The sequence below is a fragment of the Choloepus didactylus genome, chromosome 3 (genome assembly GCF_015220235.1).
Source record: "Choloepus didactylus isolate mChoDid1 chromosome 3, mChoDid1.pri, whole genome shotgun sequence".
NCBI lineage: Eukaryota > Metazoa > Chordata > Mammalia > Pilosa > Megalonychidae > Choloepus > Choloepus didactylus.
In genome coordinates this window covers 41,347,884-41,365,049 of record NC_051309.1, presented here as the reverse complement: position 1 = coordinate 41,365,049, position 17,166 = coordinate 41,347,884, and the positions used below count along the sequence as shown (strand labels likewise).

General features: G+C 37.8%; 1 protein-coding gene across 1 annotated transcript in view; it reads left to right on the top strand.

Annotated features, from left to right (window-relative positions):
- Positions 1-8,878, top strand: part of LOC119530243 (putative uncharacterized protein FLJ13197) — a gene marked incomplete at its 5' end in the record, with an annotated part of 31,612 nt that extends 22,734 nt beyond the window's left edge. Inside the window, 1 exon segment of the mRNA XM_037831420.1 lies at positions 7,794-8,878. Within this exon segment, the coding sequence (XP_037687348.1) occupies positions 7,794-7,885 (92 nt within the window).
- Positions 8,879-17,166: the final 8,288 nt, after the last annotated feature.

Sequence of the window (17,166 nt, the reverse complement as noted above, 5' to 3'; positions counted from 1 at the left end):
TGAAAGCAGTAATCAGTGAAATATAAAACAGGGAAACAACAGAGAAAATCAATGAAACCAAAAGCTTGTTCTTGGAAAATTTCAACAAAATTTATAAAACTCTAGCTAGACTGGTCAGGAAATAAAGGAAGAGAACACAAATTACCAATACCAGGAATGAAAGCAGGGCACAACTACAGATCCTGCAGACATTACAAGGATGGTAAAGGAATATTATGAACAATTCTGTGCCAATAAATTCAACAACTTAGATAAATGATAAAATTCCCTAGGAAATACAACTTAATAAATATGACTAAAGAAAAAGTAGATGTAGAAAAAGCATTTGACAAAATTCAACACCCATTCATGATAAAAACCCTAAAAGACTAGGAACAGATAGGAATTCCCTAAACCTGATTAAGGGCATTAATATAAAACCTTGACCTAACATCATGCCTTCTGCTGAGAGAGTGAATGTTTCATTCTCACCTGCCCCCATAAGTTCAGGAACAAGGCAAAGATGCCTGCTTTAACCACAGGTATTCTGCATTGTATGTTAGGCTCTTGCCAGTGTAATTAGCTAATGAAGGAGATAAAAGGCATAAATATTTGAAAGGAAGAAGTAAAACTATTTGTTAATAACATGATCGTATATGCATATAATCATAAAGAATCTACAAAAAAAGCTGCTTAGAGCTAACAAGTAAGTTAGCAAGTGTTCTGGTTTGCTAATTGCTGCCATTATGCAAAATACCAGAAATAGATAGGCTTTTATAAAGAGGGTTTATTTGGCTACAAATTTGCAGTTCTGAGGCCATAAAAATGTCCAAACTAAGGCATCAACAAGAGGATACCTTCACTGAAAAATGGCCAGTGGTATCCAGAACACCTCTGTCAGCTGGGAAGGGAACATGGCTGGTATCTGCTATTCCTTTGCTCCCAGGCTGTGTTTCAAAATGGCTTTCCCCACAATGTCTGGGTATGAGTTGGCACTTAGCTTCTCTCTTAAATACTCCAATGAACTAATCAAGACCCATGCTGAATGGGTGGAGTCACACCTCCATGGAAATAATCTAATCAAAAGTATTACCCTAATCAATAGACTAATCAGTCTGCCCCCACAAAATTGTATTACAGAATATGGCTTTTCTGGGGGACATAATATATCTAAACTGGCATAGGAAGGTTGCAGAATATAAAGCCAATATTCAAAAAATAAAAAATATTTTTATATGTGAGGTATAGAGAGTTCAACATTGAAATTCAAGAAGTGATACCATTTACAATAGCATCAGAAAAAATGGAATACTTAGGAATTAATTTAACAGAATATCTGTAAGATCTATAGAATGAAAACCACAAAACATTGCTAAGAGAAATTAAAGAAGACAGAGAGATTCAAAATGTTCGTGATTTGGAAGACTCAATATTGTTAAGATGTCAGTTCTCCTCAAATTGATCTTGGCATTCAACACATTCCCAGTCAAAACCCCAGCAGTCTTTTTGTAGAAATTGTTATGCTGATTTTAAATTTTAGAGGCAATGCAAAGATTTTAGATAAGTCAAAACAATTTGAAAAAGAGGAACAGAACTGTAGGACTTAAGTTGCCTTATTTCAAGTTTTCATAAAGCAACAGTAATCAATACTATATATTTCGGCTTAGGGATAGACATAGAGACCAATGGAACAGAATAGAGATTCCAGAAATACATCCACCCATTTATGGTTAACTGATTTTCAACAAAAGTGCCAAGATAATTCAATGGGGGGAGCAATAATCTTTTCAGCTAGAGGAGGTGAAACAAGTGGATAGCCATATGAAAAAAAAAAAGAGGTTTGACCCCTACCTTGTGCCATACAAAAAAATTTACTTGAAATGGTTTATAGATTTAACTGTAAAGGTGAAAACTATGAAATTTCCAGAAGATGGAAGTTGTCAATATCTTGATAGTGGTTATTGTCACTTGAATGTATAAATCAATCAAAACTCGCTGAGCTGTACACTTGAAATGGATTCATTTTATCGTATGTAAATTATGCCTCAATAATGTTGAAGAAAAACGAGGTAGTAAGAGCTGCTTTCTATTGGCCCATTGGCTAATCTGAAATTTTTCATGGACACAGCTTGGTCTCATGCAAAGTTTTCAGGCCTTCTTTGATAGTTAAAGAGGAGTTGGGAAAATAATTCTGTGAGATAGTTGAGAATGAAAAGACACAAGCCCTGGGGTCTTCTGTTCTTAACGGTGGCAACCTAACAACAAGTGTTTCCTTTCTTCACATTTTACAAACTGTTGAAATCTGTATTTCCTCACCAAAATGGAAAAGGAATTTCCAAGCCCTTCATAAATTTCACCTCATCTCATTCCAACAACTCTCCCAGGAGGCATTTGAAGCCACCCTTTTCTTGTTGTTTGAAAAGAATATAGGCCAAGAGCATTGAAATGTATATATGAAGTAAAAGTAGAAAGGGAGCACCTTTAGCTCCAATAGTCTTGATTTCCATTATTATAGCAGCTAGCATTACTGAGAATTTCCCACATCCCAGGAAGCATGCTCAGAGCTTTATGTGAATTCTCTTGCATTTAATCTTTATACAAACCCTGCAATGTAGGTTCTGTTGTGTGCATTTTACAAATGAGAAAACTAAGGTGCAGAGAAATTAACACACATGGCCCTAGTCCCATAGTTATTAAGATTTGGACATAGGTTTGTCTGAATCCAGAACCTGCACTCTTTACTAATGTGCCACTCTATACATAACTGCCCATTTTCTGTGCTTTTGTCTAGCGAGGCTTATTTCATCAATCCTGAACATTTATCCACCTTTTTAGGCCATCAAGAACTGACATCTGAGTCAAAGTGTTAAGAGATTTCAAATGCAAAATACTTCCAAACCAAAAATATGTTTATTAAATTATAATGCTAATAATACTAGTGTGGGAGAAGTGCTCCATTATCCCTCCTCAATTGCATGTGGCTAATAAATTCTGTGGTCTCCTAGAAGTGGAAAAAAATACTTTCTCCTTCCCTATGTGTAGGAGAACAAAATGTCTTTTCTTTTCCCCATATGTAGACCTAGATTTCCATGCTGGCCCTTTGACTTAATGGCTTGTGAACTTGGGTAAGTTCTTTAAGCCCTCTCCACTGCAATTTCCCCATTTGTGTAATGGACAGTTATGCCTTCCTCACAGAATCGTGTGAGTGTTAAGAAGCTATCCAAGCATGATTCAATATTTTTCTCTTCCTTCTGCTTCTCTCTAGCTTTTCTTCTTCCATGCTGAGTCCCAGAAGTTTGAACCTCTCTAAAGGAGTGTTTTTCAAACTCTTTTTACCATCGTCCCCAGTAAGAAATACACTTAACTTCACAAATGGTACATGGATTATACATATACATACATATAGTGGTGGTGATCACCTAATTTACTGTACAAACTGGGACACTTTTGAAAGTAATAACTCTGCTGGGTCAACAGGAGTAATCGGGGTTTAGGCAAACTGGTCCATAGGTCACAAAACCATTTAACCTTTTTAAGTTTGAAATGTATCCTAGTTAATTTAAAACTGTTTTTCAGGACTTATTAAGTTGATTTCATAACACATAAATGGTTATGAAATCACCACTATCCAATCAGTTTGGTCCCATCTAGAGAATAATTATCTGACCATTCTGATATTCCTGGGATCCAGAAGTGCTGATGGTTAGCACATGCAAACATGGAAAATTTCTAGGGAACTCACGTGGCCATGACAATATTCATTCTTTGCCATAGCTATACTCATTCTAACTGGTTCTCTTCTTTCATTCATCATCCATCCTTTCATTCACACATTTATGAAGTACTTCGAGCAAGTTCTATACTCCTAAGTGCTAGAAATGATCAGATACTGGGTGCTTGGTTCTGCCCTTGGGAAGTTCCTGTATTTTAGTGGGGCTGACACACACAAAAATAAATCATTACGTGACAGAGAGGTAAGAGATATGGTAGAAAGATGATCAAAAGGTCATAGGAACATGGAAGAAAGATTTGCCAATTTTACTGAGGAGGAGAAAGTTCAAAGGCAAAGAGTAGCATTTAAGTGTGTGAAGTTCTTGAGGCACTTGCTGGGCTCAGATGGTGAGAGAAGCTAGCGCAAACCGGCCACCAGGCTGCCATTAATATTTTTATAATTCTGTTCACTCTCAGGTGCACACCATACTTTACTCCTGCGGTTAATATGTAGTGGTATCTATTTCTGCTGTGTTCTCTCACATTTATTTTAAATTTCTTGAGAGTACTGATAGACCTTCTAGTTGGGTCTCTCCAACCTAACTTTTTATCATAAAATGTGTGGTGTTAGTCCCCTCTTCTCATCCCCCTTATCCTACTTTGTTTTCATCCATAGCATTTTCACCTTACAAATATACTCAGTAACTTACTTATCTATTTTTCTTACTGTCTGTTTTTTCCTCCTAGAAAGTAAACTCAAATGGGAGAGAATTGGTCTGTTGTGTTCACTGTGGTGTCCCCTAGTTCCTGGAAGAGTGCCTAGTACACAAATAGTAGTTTCATGGTAAATATTGGGAATGAATGAATAATTTATAAATGAATTGCTAAATGGTTTAGTGAATTTCTATATTCAGGATATAATTAATATCCTCTCTTATTTTAAGGAAAGGTGTAGAGGGAAATAAAGGCCTGCAAAGGATCACTTGGAATAGCATCCTTTCTCTTTCTCTCCCTTCCTCCCTCCCTCTTCTAACAATGTTTATTGATCACCTGCTCTGTGTCAGCCCTGCCCTGGATGCTGGGATTTCAGAGAAGAACAAAACAGATCCTATGCCTGTCTTTATGGAGCTCTCCTACCAGAAGGGAAGCAGGTGTTAATCAACTATATAATTGGAAATTTGGGATAACTGCTCAGGGAAAAAAGTAGAGGATGCTACGAAAGTGTGAAAGAAGGGGACAGGACCTTCTCTGGGAGGTCAGTGAGAGGGTGTGAGGAGACAAAAGTGTGCTACAGTGGTCAAAGCAAGATGTGATGGTTGCTTGGAGTTAAGTGATGGTGTGGAAATGAGGAAATGTGGACAAATTAGAGAAATATTTAGGAAATAAAATTGAAGTTAATGGCTGTTCTATGATTTCAAATTAAATGGTTTACAGCTTGTATGTATAAAGTTTTTTAATGTTTCTCTAAACCAGAATATAAATCTTTACTTATATTCTTTAAGCATTTGGGTTGTTTGTCAACATTCTCTGTGGTATTTATAAAAATACTAATGGCGTTAGCCTAATTGACAATTGATCTAGTAGCTCCCCTGTGGCTGGTGGGTCCTTTAGGAAGGGAAATGAGGAAGTGCTATTGGGAGGGCCTTGTGAAGATGAGGGAGAGATAATAAAGATGTGTATATATGTGTGTGTTTGTACACATACATAAATATAATCAATTGCAGAATCCTGTTCTCATCCCTTTTACATCCTTCCTTCTATGCCTGCTTCTTTCTTTCCACATCCACTTCTTAAGCTACAAAATTTAAGATCTGTGGTTCTTAACATTTCTTGGTCCCTTTTCTGGTTTGCTAGAGCTACTGTTATGCAAAATACCAGAAATGGATTGGCTTTTATAAAGGGGATTTATTAGGTTACAAGTTTACAATTCTAAGGCCATAGAGGTATCCAAACTAAGGCATCAACAAGAGGATACCTTCACTGAAGAAAGGCAAGTGGTGTCCAGAACACCTCTGTCAGCTGGGAAGGCAAGTGGCTGGCATCTGCTGGTCCTTTGCTTCTGGGTTGCATTTCCCTATGGCTTTCTCTAAATTGTCTCTGGGCTTCTGTCTCTCAGCTTCTTCAACTCCTGTGCATCTAAGCATCTGGGTGTCCCCTCTTAGCTTCTGCTTCTCTCTCTTGGCCTCTGTGCATCCTTACTTGTTCTCTCAGAGCGTTTCTCTCTAAGCATCTGGGGGTCCTCTCTTAGCTTCTCCAGGGCAAACTCTGGGCTTCATCGCTTAGCTTAGCTTAGCAGACATCTTTCTGTCTGCGTCTCCAAGCATCTGGGTCTGTGTCAGCTCTTAGCTTCTCCCAGGGGGCAAACTCTGGATTACATATCTTAGCTTCTCTCCAAAATGTCTCTCTCAGCTTCTCTGCACTCCTTTTCTCCTTGAGCTCTCTTAAAGGACTCCAGTCATCTAATTAGGGCCCATCCAGAATGGGTGAGGTCACACCTCCATGGAAATGATCTAATCAAAAGGTCTTACCTACATTTGGGTGGGTCTCATCTCCATGGAAACAACCTTATCAAATGTCCCACCCTAATCAAAAGACAAATAAGTCTGCCCCCAAAAGATTGCATTAAAGAGCATGGCTTTTGTGAGGGACATAATAGATTCAAATCAGCACAGGCCCTATCCTGAAAAAAAAAATGCTCATTTCATATTTAATATCATATTTTGGAGGCTCTGGAACTCCAGGTTAAGAAACCCTGACCTGTAGAGTTTGTAAAAAGGAAATTCAGTAAAGAAAATAATTATATTTACCCAATAAACTAGGATAATATGGTCAATCTCACTATCAATCAAATAAATGCTAATTAAACCAAACTTGAGGCAGTATTTTTCCTCTACAGATTACAAAGTTTCAAAGATTTGATAATACTCTGCTTTGGCCAGTGTGGGGGAAATGGGTACTCTCATACTGTTGACAAGTGTAAAATGGAACAACTTTTTAGAGAGAATTTAGCAGTAGCTATCAAAAAGTTAAAAGAATTGATTCTTTAACCCAGTAATTCCAAACCTAAGAAACTGTCCTTTAGACAAGAAAATATAGTTATACAAATAGTCAAGGATTTTCATTGCAGCAATGACTAGAAAATTGGAAACTGCCTAAATGACCCCTGATAAGGAAAGGGTTAAATAAATTTTGAAACATACCCATACCATATATTGGAATACTGTGCACTCAAAAGAATGAGCTCTACCTGTACAGACAATACATTAAGTGAAAAAGGCAAGTTGGAGGCCAGTATATGTAGCAAAACCCACTCTTTATTAAAGAACTACAAAATGTATATTTGTGTAATATATAAGTGCTTTTGTATATATTTGGATGTACTTATGAAAAATATAAATGGATTTACATTAAACTCATGATACTGATTAACTCTGGAGTATAGGGTTTGGGTATGGGGATTGGGACATCTAAATTTTTCCCTTTTGTTTTATGCCTTTCTATATTGTTTGGATTTGTTTTAATAAGTATGTACTGTCTTACCTTCATTCTGAAAAAGTAAAGATAACATAGGAGTTCCTGATCTGGAGATTCTTTCAACTATAATGCTCTATTTTAAAATTTGAGATGGGGGGAGAGGAAAACTGTGAGATTTGCCTCAGTCTCCTCTGATTAAAATATTTCAGTGACTTCCCAAAGTGGTGGGGATCAAGTCCAAACTCTTTAATTTGGTGCTGCAGGTTCTGCTCGATCTGGTGACTCACCTGCCCCTCCAGTGTCTTCATAAACCTCCAGCCCATACTTCCTCACTGGAACACGCTACATGTAGGACAGAGTTCCTGTATTTTCCACAATTTCTGATACATGTTAGTTTTACACAGGTTGCTCATTTTCCTATAAAGACACTCGCAGCTGCCTAATACTTGTCCTTTAAGACCCAGTTTAAGTATCCCTTTCCCCAGAAGATCCACTTCACAACTCCATCCAAGTGTGGAGAGGGTGCAACTCCTAAATGCTCCTAAGTGTCCCAGGCATAGCTCCTGCATCATATACATCACCTATTCGGCATTTCTGGGACTTTATTGAAGTCTCCTGTCTCCCTACAGGTGAGGACACCCTGAAGGCAGAAGTTGTGCATTTGGTCTCCATGACCCCAGGCACAGCGGTCATGGTTAGTCTTACGAGACATCGTGGCTAAGCTTTAGTACCCGGATTAAATAACTACTGAGATACTAGGTGATGCTGTGAAGGTATTTTGTAGATGTGGTTGGCTTGAAGTAAAGGAGGTTATTCCTGATAATGTGTACAGGACTCATCCAATCAGTTGAAGGCCTGAAGAGGAAAAACTGAGGTTTCCTGAAGAAGAAAGTTTGCCTTGAGACTACAGCCTCAACTCCTGCTGAGTTTCCAGCCTGCTGGTCTGCCCTACAAATTTCAGACTTGAGCCAGTGCCCTGAAATAAATTTCCTCCTCTTCATTCTGCTTCTCTGGACAACCTTGACAGATACAACAGCCCAGTGCCTGGCCACAGGTGACCCTCATTACTTGTCTGTTGGGTGGTTAAAGGCTCTGGTACCCACCACCCCCTTATGGGATCCACTCACAGGCAGCCTCATTTTAAATGCTTTGCAAATTCCTTTTTTCTGTAATTAAAATTAAATTTTAGAGTCACAAAATCCCAGCACTTTGGAGCAAGAGAGGACTTAGGAATTATTTAGAGGAGTTGTTTTCAATCAAGAGATGTGGACTAGTATATGTATGTGATAGTTTTCATACTCCAGGGCAAAATGAGAAAAATATGAGCAAGGGAGGGGGTTTCTTTTTTGTCTGGTTAAATGTATTCCACTTAAACAATGCTTTTTTATTCAGAGTTTATGTCTCTCTCCTCCTATCTTAAAGCTAAAATGACCTTTTCATTTATGAATGATGTGCTAATTGACAGTGTATTTTCTTTAAAATTTTTTATTTCCTTAGTAACCCTATATTAGCTGGTAGTTCCTTCCTGATTTGGGTTTTCGTTTAATTGGTCTATTAAATCCAAAATGTCTGGAATCCTCAGAATTGAGACCTGGTGTTCTAGTTTGCTAATGCTGCCAGAATGCAAAACACCAGAAATGGACTGGCTTTTATAAAAGAGGGTTTACTTGGTTACACAATTACAGTCTTAAGGCCATAAAGTGTCCAAGGTAACACATCAGCAATCGCATACCTTCACTGGAGGATGGCCAATGGTGTCCAGAAAACCTCTGTTAGCTGGGAAGTCACATGAGTGGCGTCTGCTCCAAAGTTCTGGTTTCAAAATGTCTTTCTCCCAGCATGTTCCTCTCTAGGCTGCGGTTCCTCAAAAATGTCACTCTTAGTTGCACTTGGGATATTTGTCCTCTCGCAGCTTCTCCAGAGCAAGAGTCTGCTTTCAATGGCCATCTTCAAACTCTCTCTCATCTGCAGCTCTGGTGCTTTCAAAGTGTCCCTCTTGGCTGTAGCTCCTCTTCAAAGTGTCACTCTCAGTTGCACTGAGTTCCTTTTGTTTGTCCGCTCATTTATATGGCTCCACTGATCAAGGCCCACCCTAAATGGGTGGGGCCATGCCTCCATGGAAATATCTCATCAGAGTTATCACCTCCAGTTGGGTGGGGTGCATTTCCATGCAAACAACCTAATCCAAACGTTCCAACTTAATCCCCACTAATATGTCTGCCCCACAAGATTGCATCATTCAAACCAACACACCTGGTGAGATGATAGGTTCAAACCAACACACCTGGTGAGATGATAGGTTCAAACCAACACACCTGGTGAGATGATAGGTTTGCCTATGGCCAAAGAAAGAAATAAATGTTTTCAGTCCAGTTTCCTTATGTTGTATGCAACACCATTGTGCACATTTGAAAATATTGTGTATATTTGGTGTGATTGGTTTTCTGTTCAGCATTTTAAATTCAGAAATTAAATAATCAGTTAACATATTTATTGTTTTCCAGTCAGAGATAGCTTGCTCTGAGAAGCATCTATAGCCATATGGTATCGCTGTCTGTCAGTATTTGGTGAGGTTTTAAGGAATGTCAGAGTCACGAAATTATTTATATGCAGTGCTATTATTGACTGTTATATGGAAATAAAGACTGTTCTCTTTCCATTTGTGTAAGCTTGCTCAGTTTGTATGTGTTGCAAGCACCTTTAAAAAGAATTTAAAATGACTTTGAATTTGACTATTGCTTCAATTCTGATTTTAAACATCTAAATACTGTCTAACAAAATTTCTGCTCCTAGGAGTTTATAAGAAAATAATCAGAGATTTGTGCAGAAACTTATATTATTAAAGTTTTCATTAAAACATTGTTTGTGTTAAAAAAGATTGGAAATAACATAAATGCCCAGTAATAAGGGATTGATTAAAATACATTTTGATATATATTTGTACACTGAAAGATTTTCCAGTTATTAAAATGGCTGTATTTTTATTCTCTTCTATGTACTTTTCTTTATTTTCTAATTTTGTCTCCTACAAATAAGTAAAATTACTTATTTAACTAAAAAGTGATTAAAATCTGCCTGGCTCAATACTTTGCCCAAAATAGTATTCCTTACTTGTATTTCTTATAATTTTTTCCAATTTGAAATTATAATTAATGTAACTTGATAGTTAATCAAAGTTCAGTGCATGCAGACTTCACATTTTGATTTTTCAACTTTAACTTTACAGCTTCTCTTTTTATGTAGTTTAGCCTCACTTCAATACCTGAGACAGAGTTGCTATAAATCAGCATACAATCCAATGGAAAGCTGTCATTTTCATTTTTTACACTGTGCTGTCCTCCAAGTTCTTGTTTGTGGTCTGTACATTCAAATTAAGCATAAATAGGGACAACACAACCATAAACTCAAAGATCTAGATGACAATTTTTAAGGCAATTTTATTGAGAGATATTCACACACTGTATAATCCATCCAAACTATACAATCAATGGCTCACAGTATCATCATACAGTTGTGCATTCATCACCACAATTTTAGAACACTTTCATTACTCTAAAAAAGTAAAAAAGAACACCCAAAACATCCCATACCTCTAATCCTCCCCTATTTTTTGTCTTTATTTAATTACTCATCTGTCCATACATTGTATAAATGGAGTGTCAGTCACAAGATTTTCACAATCACATGGTCATACAATAAAAGCTTTATAGTTATACAATCATCATCAAGGATCAAGGCTACTGGATTACAATTCAATAATTTCAGATATTTCTTTCTAGCTATTCTAATACACTAGAAACTAAAAAGAAATATCTATATAATGCATAAAAATAACCTCCAGAATGACCTCTTGACTCTATTTGAAATCTCTTTGCCACTGAAATTTTATTTTTTTTTCATTTCTTTTCCCCCTTTTGGTCAGGAAGGCTTTCTCAGTCCCATAATATCAGGGCCAGGCTCATCCCTGGGAGTCATGTCCCACATTGCCAGGGAGATTTACATCCCCTGGAATCACGTCCCACATAGTGGGGAGGGTAGTGAGTTTCTTTGCACAGTTGGCTGAGAGAGATAGGCCACATCTGAGCAATAAAAGAGGTTCTCTGGGGGTAATCTTAGGCATAATTATAAGTAGGCTTAGTTTCTCCTTTTTAGGAATAAGTTTCATAAGGGCAAGTGCCAAGATTGAGGGCTTGGCTTATTAAATTGGGAGTTCCTAATGCTTGAGAGATATCAGGAATTCTCCAGGTGGGGAAGTTTAATATTTCCACATTTTTCTCCAGTCCCTCAGGAGGATTTTGCAAATACTTGTTTCTTTTCTGTCCAGAATACTCTGGGATATATTGGGGGTATTATGTTAACCTGTACTGAATAACAGGATCTCATTCCCTATTCTAGTTTCCATGAAATTATGTTTAAATAAACTGACCATACAGATTAAATTAGGTAGTGTGCTACAGAAAATTTAAATTTTGTGCCAAATAAACCTCTCTTCCTTTGGTCTCACACAGAAGTTGAAGTTTTAAAATACAGACAATATCATCCATTACTCTTTATTTTGATTTACCTTAGTCCTAACCAGGTTCATTTCATTCATATCTTTAATTGAAGTCTAATCTCCTTTTCAGCAAAGTTCTTTAGCAGTTGCTTTATGGAGTAATGCTGACTTTCAGAGCTGCAGAAGTCTAACTCTGAGTCTCAGGTGCCACACAGATACCCAATGTTCCAGGGAATTGCCAGGTTATACACAAAGAGTTCAGCAACTCAGAATTTAGAAATAACAGTTAAAACTCAGGCATAGATGTGACTGCTGTAAGGAACCTTTACAATCAGCCTTATGGAACATTCTGTACTCCTAAATCACCAGTTGTCCAATACAGAAGAAATAATCTGTTTAAGCATTCCTTTTTGCCTCTAAACTGGTCTGCAGAGCAGGAATGGGGATTCACCAAGGTTTCAATCTGTTGGCTTAAAAACCAGAAGGAATACCACCTTCACCATTGAAAGAAGAAGAAGAAGTAGTTGTCTAATTACATAGTTGTGTTTGCCTGTGTTGTGTGTGTATATGTGTGTGTGTGTGTGTGTGTGTGTGTGTGTGTGGCAGAGAGAGAGAGAGAGAGAGGAGAGAGAAAGGTGGGTGGTTTGTTTGTATAAAGCAATTTCTTATATCTTTGGCACTAGGTTAGTTTGCTCTGTTATAGCTCATATTCTGCATTATTTCTCCATCCATGTAGTTGTCCTACTTTTAAAGAAATAATTAATTAGTTGTTCAATGTCTTATTCTCTTTCTAGAATGTAAGAGGCATGAGGGCAGGGAGGAGCCATGTCTTTTTATTACCCTATTGTTTCCCCAGCACCTGGCCCTGTGCCTTTTGCATATGTAGTGAGTATAATAAATTTAAGGCTGAATAAATGCTGATATGTTCTTAAAAGCATTGTTTGTTTTTATTACTTTCTTTTTCACCTTGGCTAACACCTTCCGTGGCTGCTGAAGCCCCTTTCCCACCTCATCCGTGTCCTCCCAGTTGCTTAAAGCCATTTCCAGAACAAGAGAAGAGAATCATTTCATCAGACTAATGGAGGTGCTCGTAGGCTACTTCTGTGGCAGGAGGGTAGACCACCCTCCATCCCTCCTGAGTTTAAAAGGCGGGAGCCAGGGCTTGGATTACTGCATATAGGGTTGATGTTTGCTCCTCCCTTTCCTAACTGCTCCTCCTCTCCAGGTAGTTTTGTGACAAAAGCTCTGAAGTATTATGAAGCCAAGCATCTGTTTCAAGGTTTGCAGTAACACAGGGCTGTAGACTTTCTGGGACAACTGATCTGGATTAGAGTATCTTTGTGGGGAACTCCAGCTTGCTCATAAGCAATATATAAAGCTGTCTCTAATTTGTGTGACACACTGTACTCTACTAGAAGAGAGCTTTGTGAAGGCAGAGTTTTTTTTTTTTTTTTTGTCTGTTTGTTCACTTTTATATCTCCATTGCTAAGAACACGGCTTGAACCTCTGTGGGTACTCAGTAACTATTTGTTGAATGAGTGAGTGAATGCCTAAATGTTCTTGCAACTGTTAAATGTCATCTTGCGTTCAGTGTGCCATTTGAGCCATGGTTCACCCAGCTAAAAACCTGAAATATGTGCTGCTTATGAAGAGGGCAAACCTTTGTTCATCCTCTCCCTCATATTATAGTACCCATAATTTGCTACATGATCTGTCTAAATTAGTGCTAATTTTCCTATGCAAAACATGCCAAACCATTAATATTTGCAACCATGTGCTAGTCAATATATTTGTCATACATTTCCAAATCTTCTGATCAACCACAGACTATAAAAATATAGCAAATCAGTTTTTTTAAATAAAATGCTATAAATTTTCCCAATATTTTCCGTAAGAATACTGATTTTTGCTATGAGATTTCAGAAATTAGAGACCGAAGTGATAATATATGCTAAATTTAAAATTAGTATGCCTCTTTTTATAGACAACAAGAACCTTGTCACTTCCCAGTTTGCCTGGTCACTCAGGAAGCTCAGAACTAAGATTTCTGTCCCCTTGTGCCACCTATTCTTAACCTAGATTTTCTGGAACAAATATTTCATCTCGATTTCTCTTTGTTACCTTGTATTTTTAATTCTTTTTTAGCAATATATTTTATTGAAAGTGGCCTTGCATTTTCTTTGGTAGAAGGAAATTTATAATTAACAGAAAGAAAAAAAAAATTCTCTAACCGTCTATAGGTACTTTTCAAAGTTTGCCTTCCATGATGCTGCTAGCAAACCCTCCTCTAACTCACTGGATATTGACCCTTCTACTAAGCCTGTGAGTATCACAGGCACTGGGAAACATGAATATTGTGTTAGAAACTTAGTGTGCATTAGAAAGATCCCTGGATTTTGAGTCAGCCAAACTGGGTTCTTATCACACTCCACTCATTAGTAGAGTGATCTGGGACAAGTCACTTAACCTCTCTGTGCCTCACTCTCTCTTCTATACATTGGGTATAAAAACATGTACTTTACCAGCTGCGTTGGGTTCTTGTGGATATAAAATGAGATAATACATGTCAATGTGTTTGTAAACGTGACAGTGGTCTACATTTCTGGGTCCCCTACAAGTCTGTAAGATCAGGGACTGCTCATTATTCATATTTGTATCCCCAGGACCTGGTGTGTTGACCTGAACTGAGGAAGTGCTTTGGGAGAAGGCATTAAATGTGGGTGACGCTAAGTTTCTCATGGTTTTCTTTCAGATAAGTTCCACTGGAGTCTGTTCATTAACAAATCGGTTCATTGCTCAGCTGGTCTTAATTGAGTACTTTCTGTGTGCTTTTCTGGCACCCGACATATTGAGTTGAGGAAGAAGTATAGAAGATAAATATAGAAAAATAAAATCATGCACATATTATAAATTCATAAATGTTAGAGGTCACAAAAATGGGGGCTTACAGGCTAAATCCGTCCCTAGATTTATGTTTTTAAGTATGAGCCAACAATTTAAAATCCAGATGTTGAACTTTCACTTTCTCTTGAAAATGTGAAGAGCTGGTCACACTAGGCCCAGAACAATTGGTCGATGCAAAGCAGTCACTGTCATGTTAGGCTTCCCCACCAGTTCACTGCAGCAGTCCCATGACTCCCCGTGGTCTCCCAAACACCCAGGTAGGTAGGAGCTGCCCTCTATTATCACATTTATTTTGCGTGCATGCTTATATGTAGCATTGACTGCATACCAGGCACTATTCTAAACACTTGCACACACACATATGTGTGTGTGTGTGTATATATATATGTAGACAGATATGGATAGATAGACAGACGGATAGAAGATAGATTTTACAGGTAAATAAACTGAGGCACAGTTAGCAAGCAGTGAATCCAGGATTCAAACCGTGGCCATCTAGCAACCAAGTCCTTGTTCTTAACCATTCAGCTTTCTTGCATCTCAATGGTGGGGGCAGATGTGTGTGTGTCAAACATCAAACCATGGGGCGAAGTTGTGCAGGAGGCTCTTGTCATGTGACACTGTTCTCTGTTTAATTAGAGAAGGATTCATAAAAGAAGTGATGTTGTGGAGTTTTAAGGATAAAAAGAGCCACTAGTGCAGGCTTATCAAATGCAGTGTGCCAAGGCCTTGTTGGAGATCTGAGAGCAGCGCAAATCAAGAGAAGGCAAGGCTGATTTAGCTGAAAGAGGGCGCAGACAGAAGCAGGAGGTGCAGCGCAGCCCCTACGACTCCTGACTGGGAGCTTGAATCTGACACCTGAGGAAAGGAGGTGCAGACTGAAGGGCGGGCTGGGGAGGGAGGTGATAGGGTTGGAGTCCTGTTTGACCAAGGTGATGTGGGATGAATCAGCATTCTTACAGAAGTCCTGTTCAACTTCATTCATTGCTTTCACAATATAAGAAAGTCGGTTTTGTAAGACAGTGTCCCTATAATACTGGCCAGACTGTTTACTTCTGCTTCAGTCCCTGAGCATATGAGCAAATACTTCAGGCACTATAACGAGCAGAAACTTGAGACAGAGCTTATCTTGTAATGCTGGGTTTTGCATCATATCCAGGGTGTGGTGTTACTTTAGAAAGCAAGTTAAATAATTATGTGTTTACAGATTGAGCAAACAGTGCATGTGCCCTGAGAGGGTTCAGGATCTATACTTTGAGAACCCAGTGAGTACTTGATCTTGCTGGTTTTGCTACTGAACTATGGAAAAATAGATTAAGCTAACTTATTTAGCTGGACAGCAGGCTCAGTACCTGAATGTGTGTGTACACACACACACACACATATATATATATGTATAGATAGATATTTATATATTTAATATATATATTTATTGGTAAAGTGGGAGGATCAGACTCTCTATATATGTATATTTATTTATGCATTGAACACTTACATACTGCTTTGTATTTAATCATAATGTTTTGCAAAATAGTCCAGAGAAGCTTGGAGATGCTAAGTGAATCAATTAAAGGTAATTATGCAAGCCTAGCCATTGACCCAGTTTGTCCTTTTTTAACTTTTTAAATATATATGTATATTTTTAGAGAAGTTGTTGGTTTGCAGAAAAATTATGCAGAAAATACAGAGCTACCATATACACTCCCTCACTACACAGAGTTTTGCCTATTACTAACACTTTGTATTTGTCTGTCCTTGTGCCAGTACCACGCTGTTTCAATTAGCGTAGCTTTCTAATGAGTTTTAAAATCAAGAAGTGTGAGACCTCTCTCTTCATTCTTCTTTATCAAGATGGTTTTGGCTATTCAGGGCCCCTTACCCTGCTATATAAATTTGATGATTGGCTTTTCCATTTTAGCAGAGAAGGCTATTGGAATTTTGATTGGGATTTTGTTGAATCTGTAAATTGCTTTGGGTAGAATTGACACCATAACAATATTCAATCTTCCAGTCCATGAACATGGCATGTCTTTCCTTTTATTTACATCTTCTTTAATTTCTTTCAGCAATATTTTGTAGTTTTCTGGGTATAAGTCCTTTACATCCTTGGTTAAATTTATTCCTAGATATTTGATTCTTTTAGTTGCCACTGTAAATGGAATTTTTCTCTTAAGTTCCTTCTCATATTTTTAATGACTAGTGTACAAATACACTACTGATTTTTGCATGTTGATCTTGTACCCCACCACTTTGCTGAATTTGTTTATTAGCTCTAATAGCTCTGTTGTGGATTTTTCAGGATTTTCTGTATATAGGATCACAAATAGGGAAACTTTTACTTCTTCCTTTCCAACTTTGATGCCTTTTATTTCTTTTTCTTACCTAATTTGTCTGGCTAGAACTTCCAATACAATGTTGAATCACAGTGGTGGCAGCAGGCATCCTTGTGTTGTTCCTAATCTTACAGGGAAATGTTCAGTATTTCACCACTGAGAATGATGTTAGCTGTGGGTTTTTCACATATGCCCTTTATTATGCTGAGGAATTTTCCTTCTAGTCACAGTTTTTAAAGTGTTTTTATGAAGAAGGGGGGCTGGATTTTG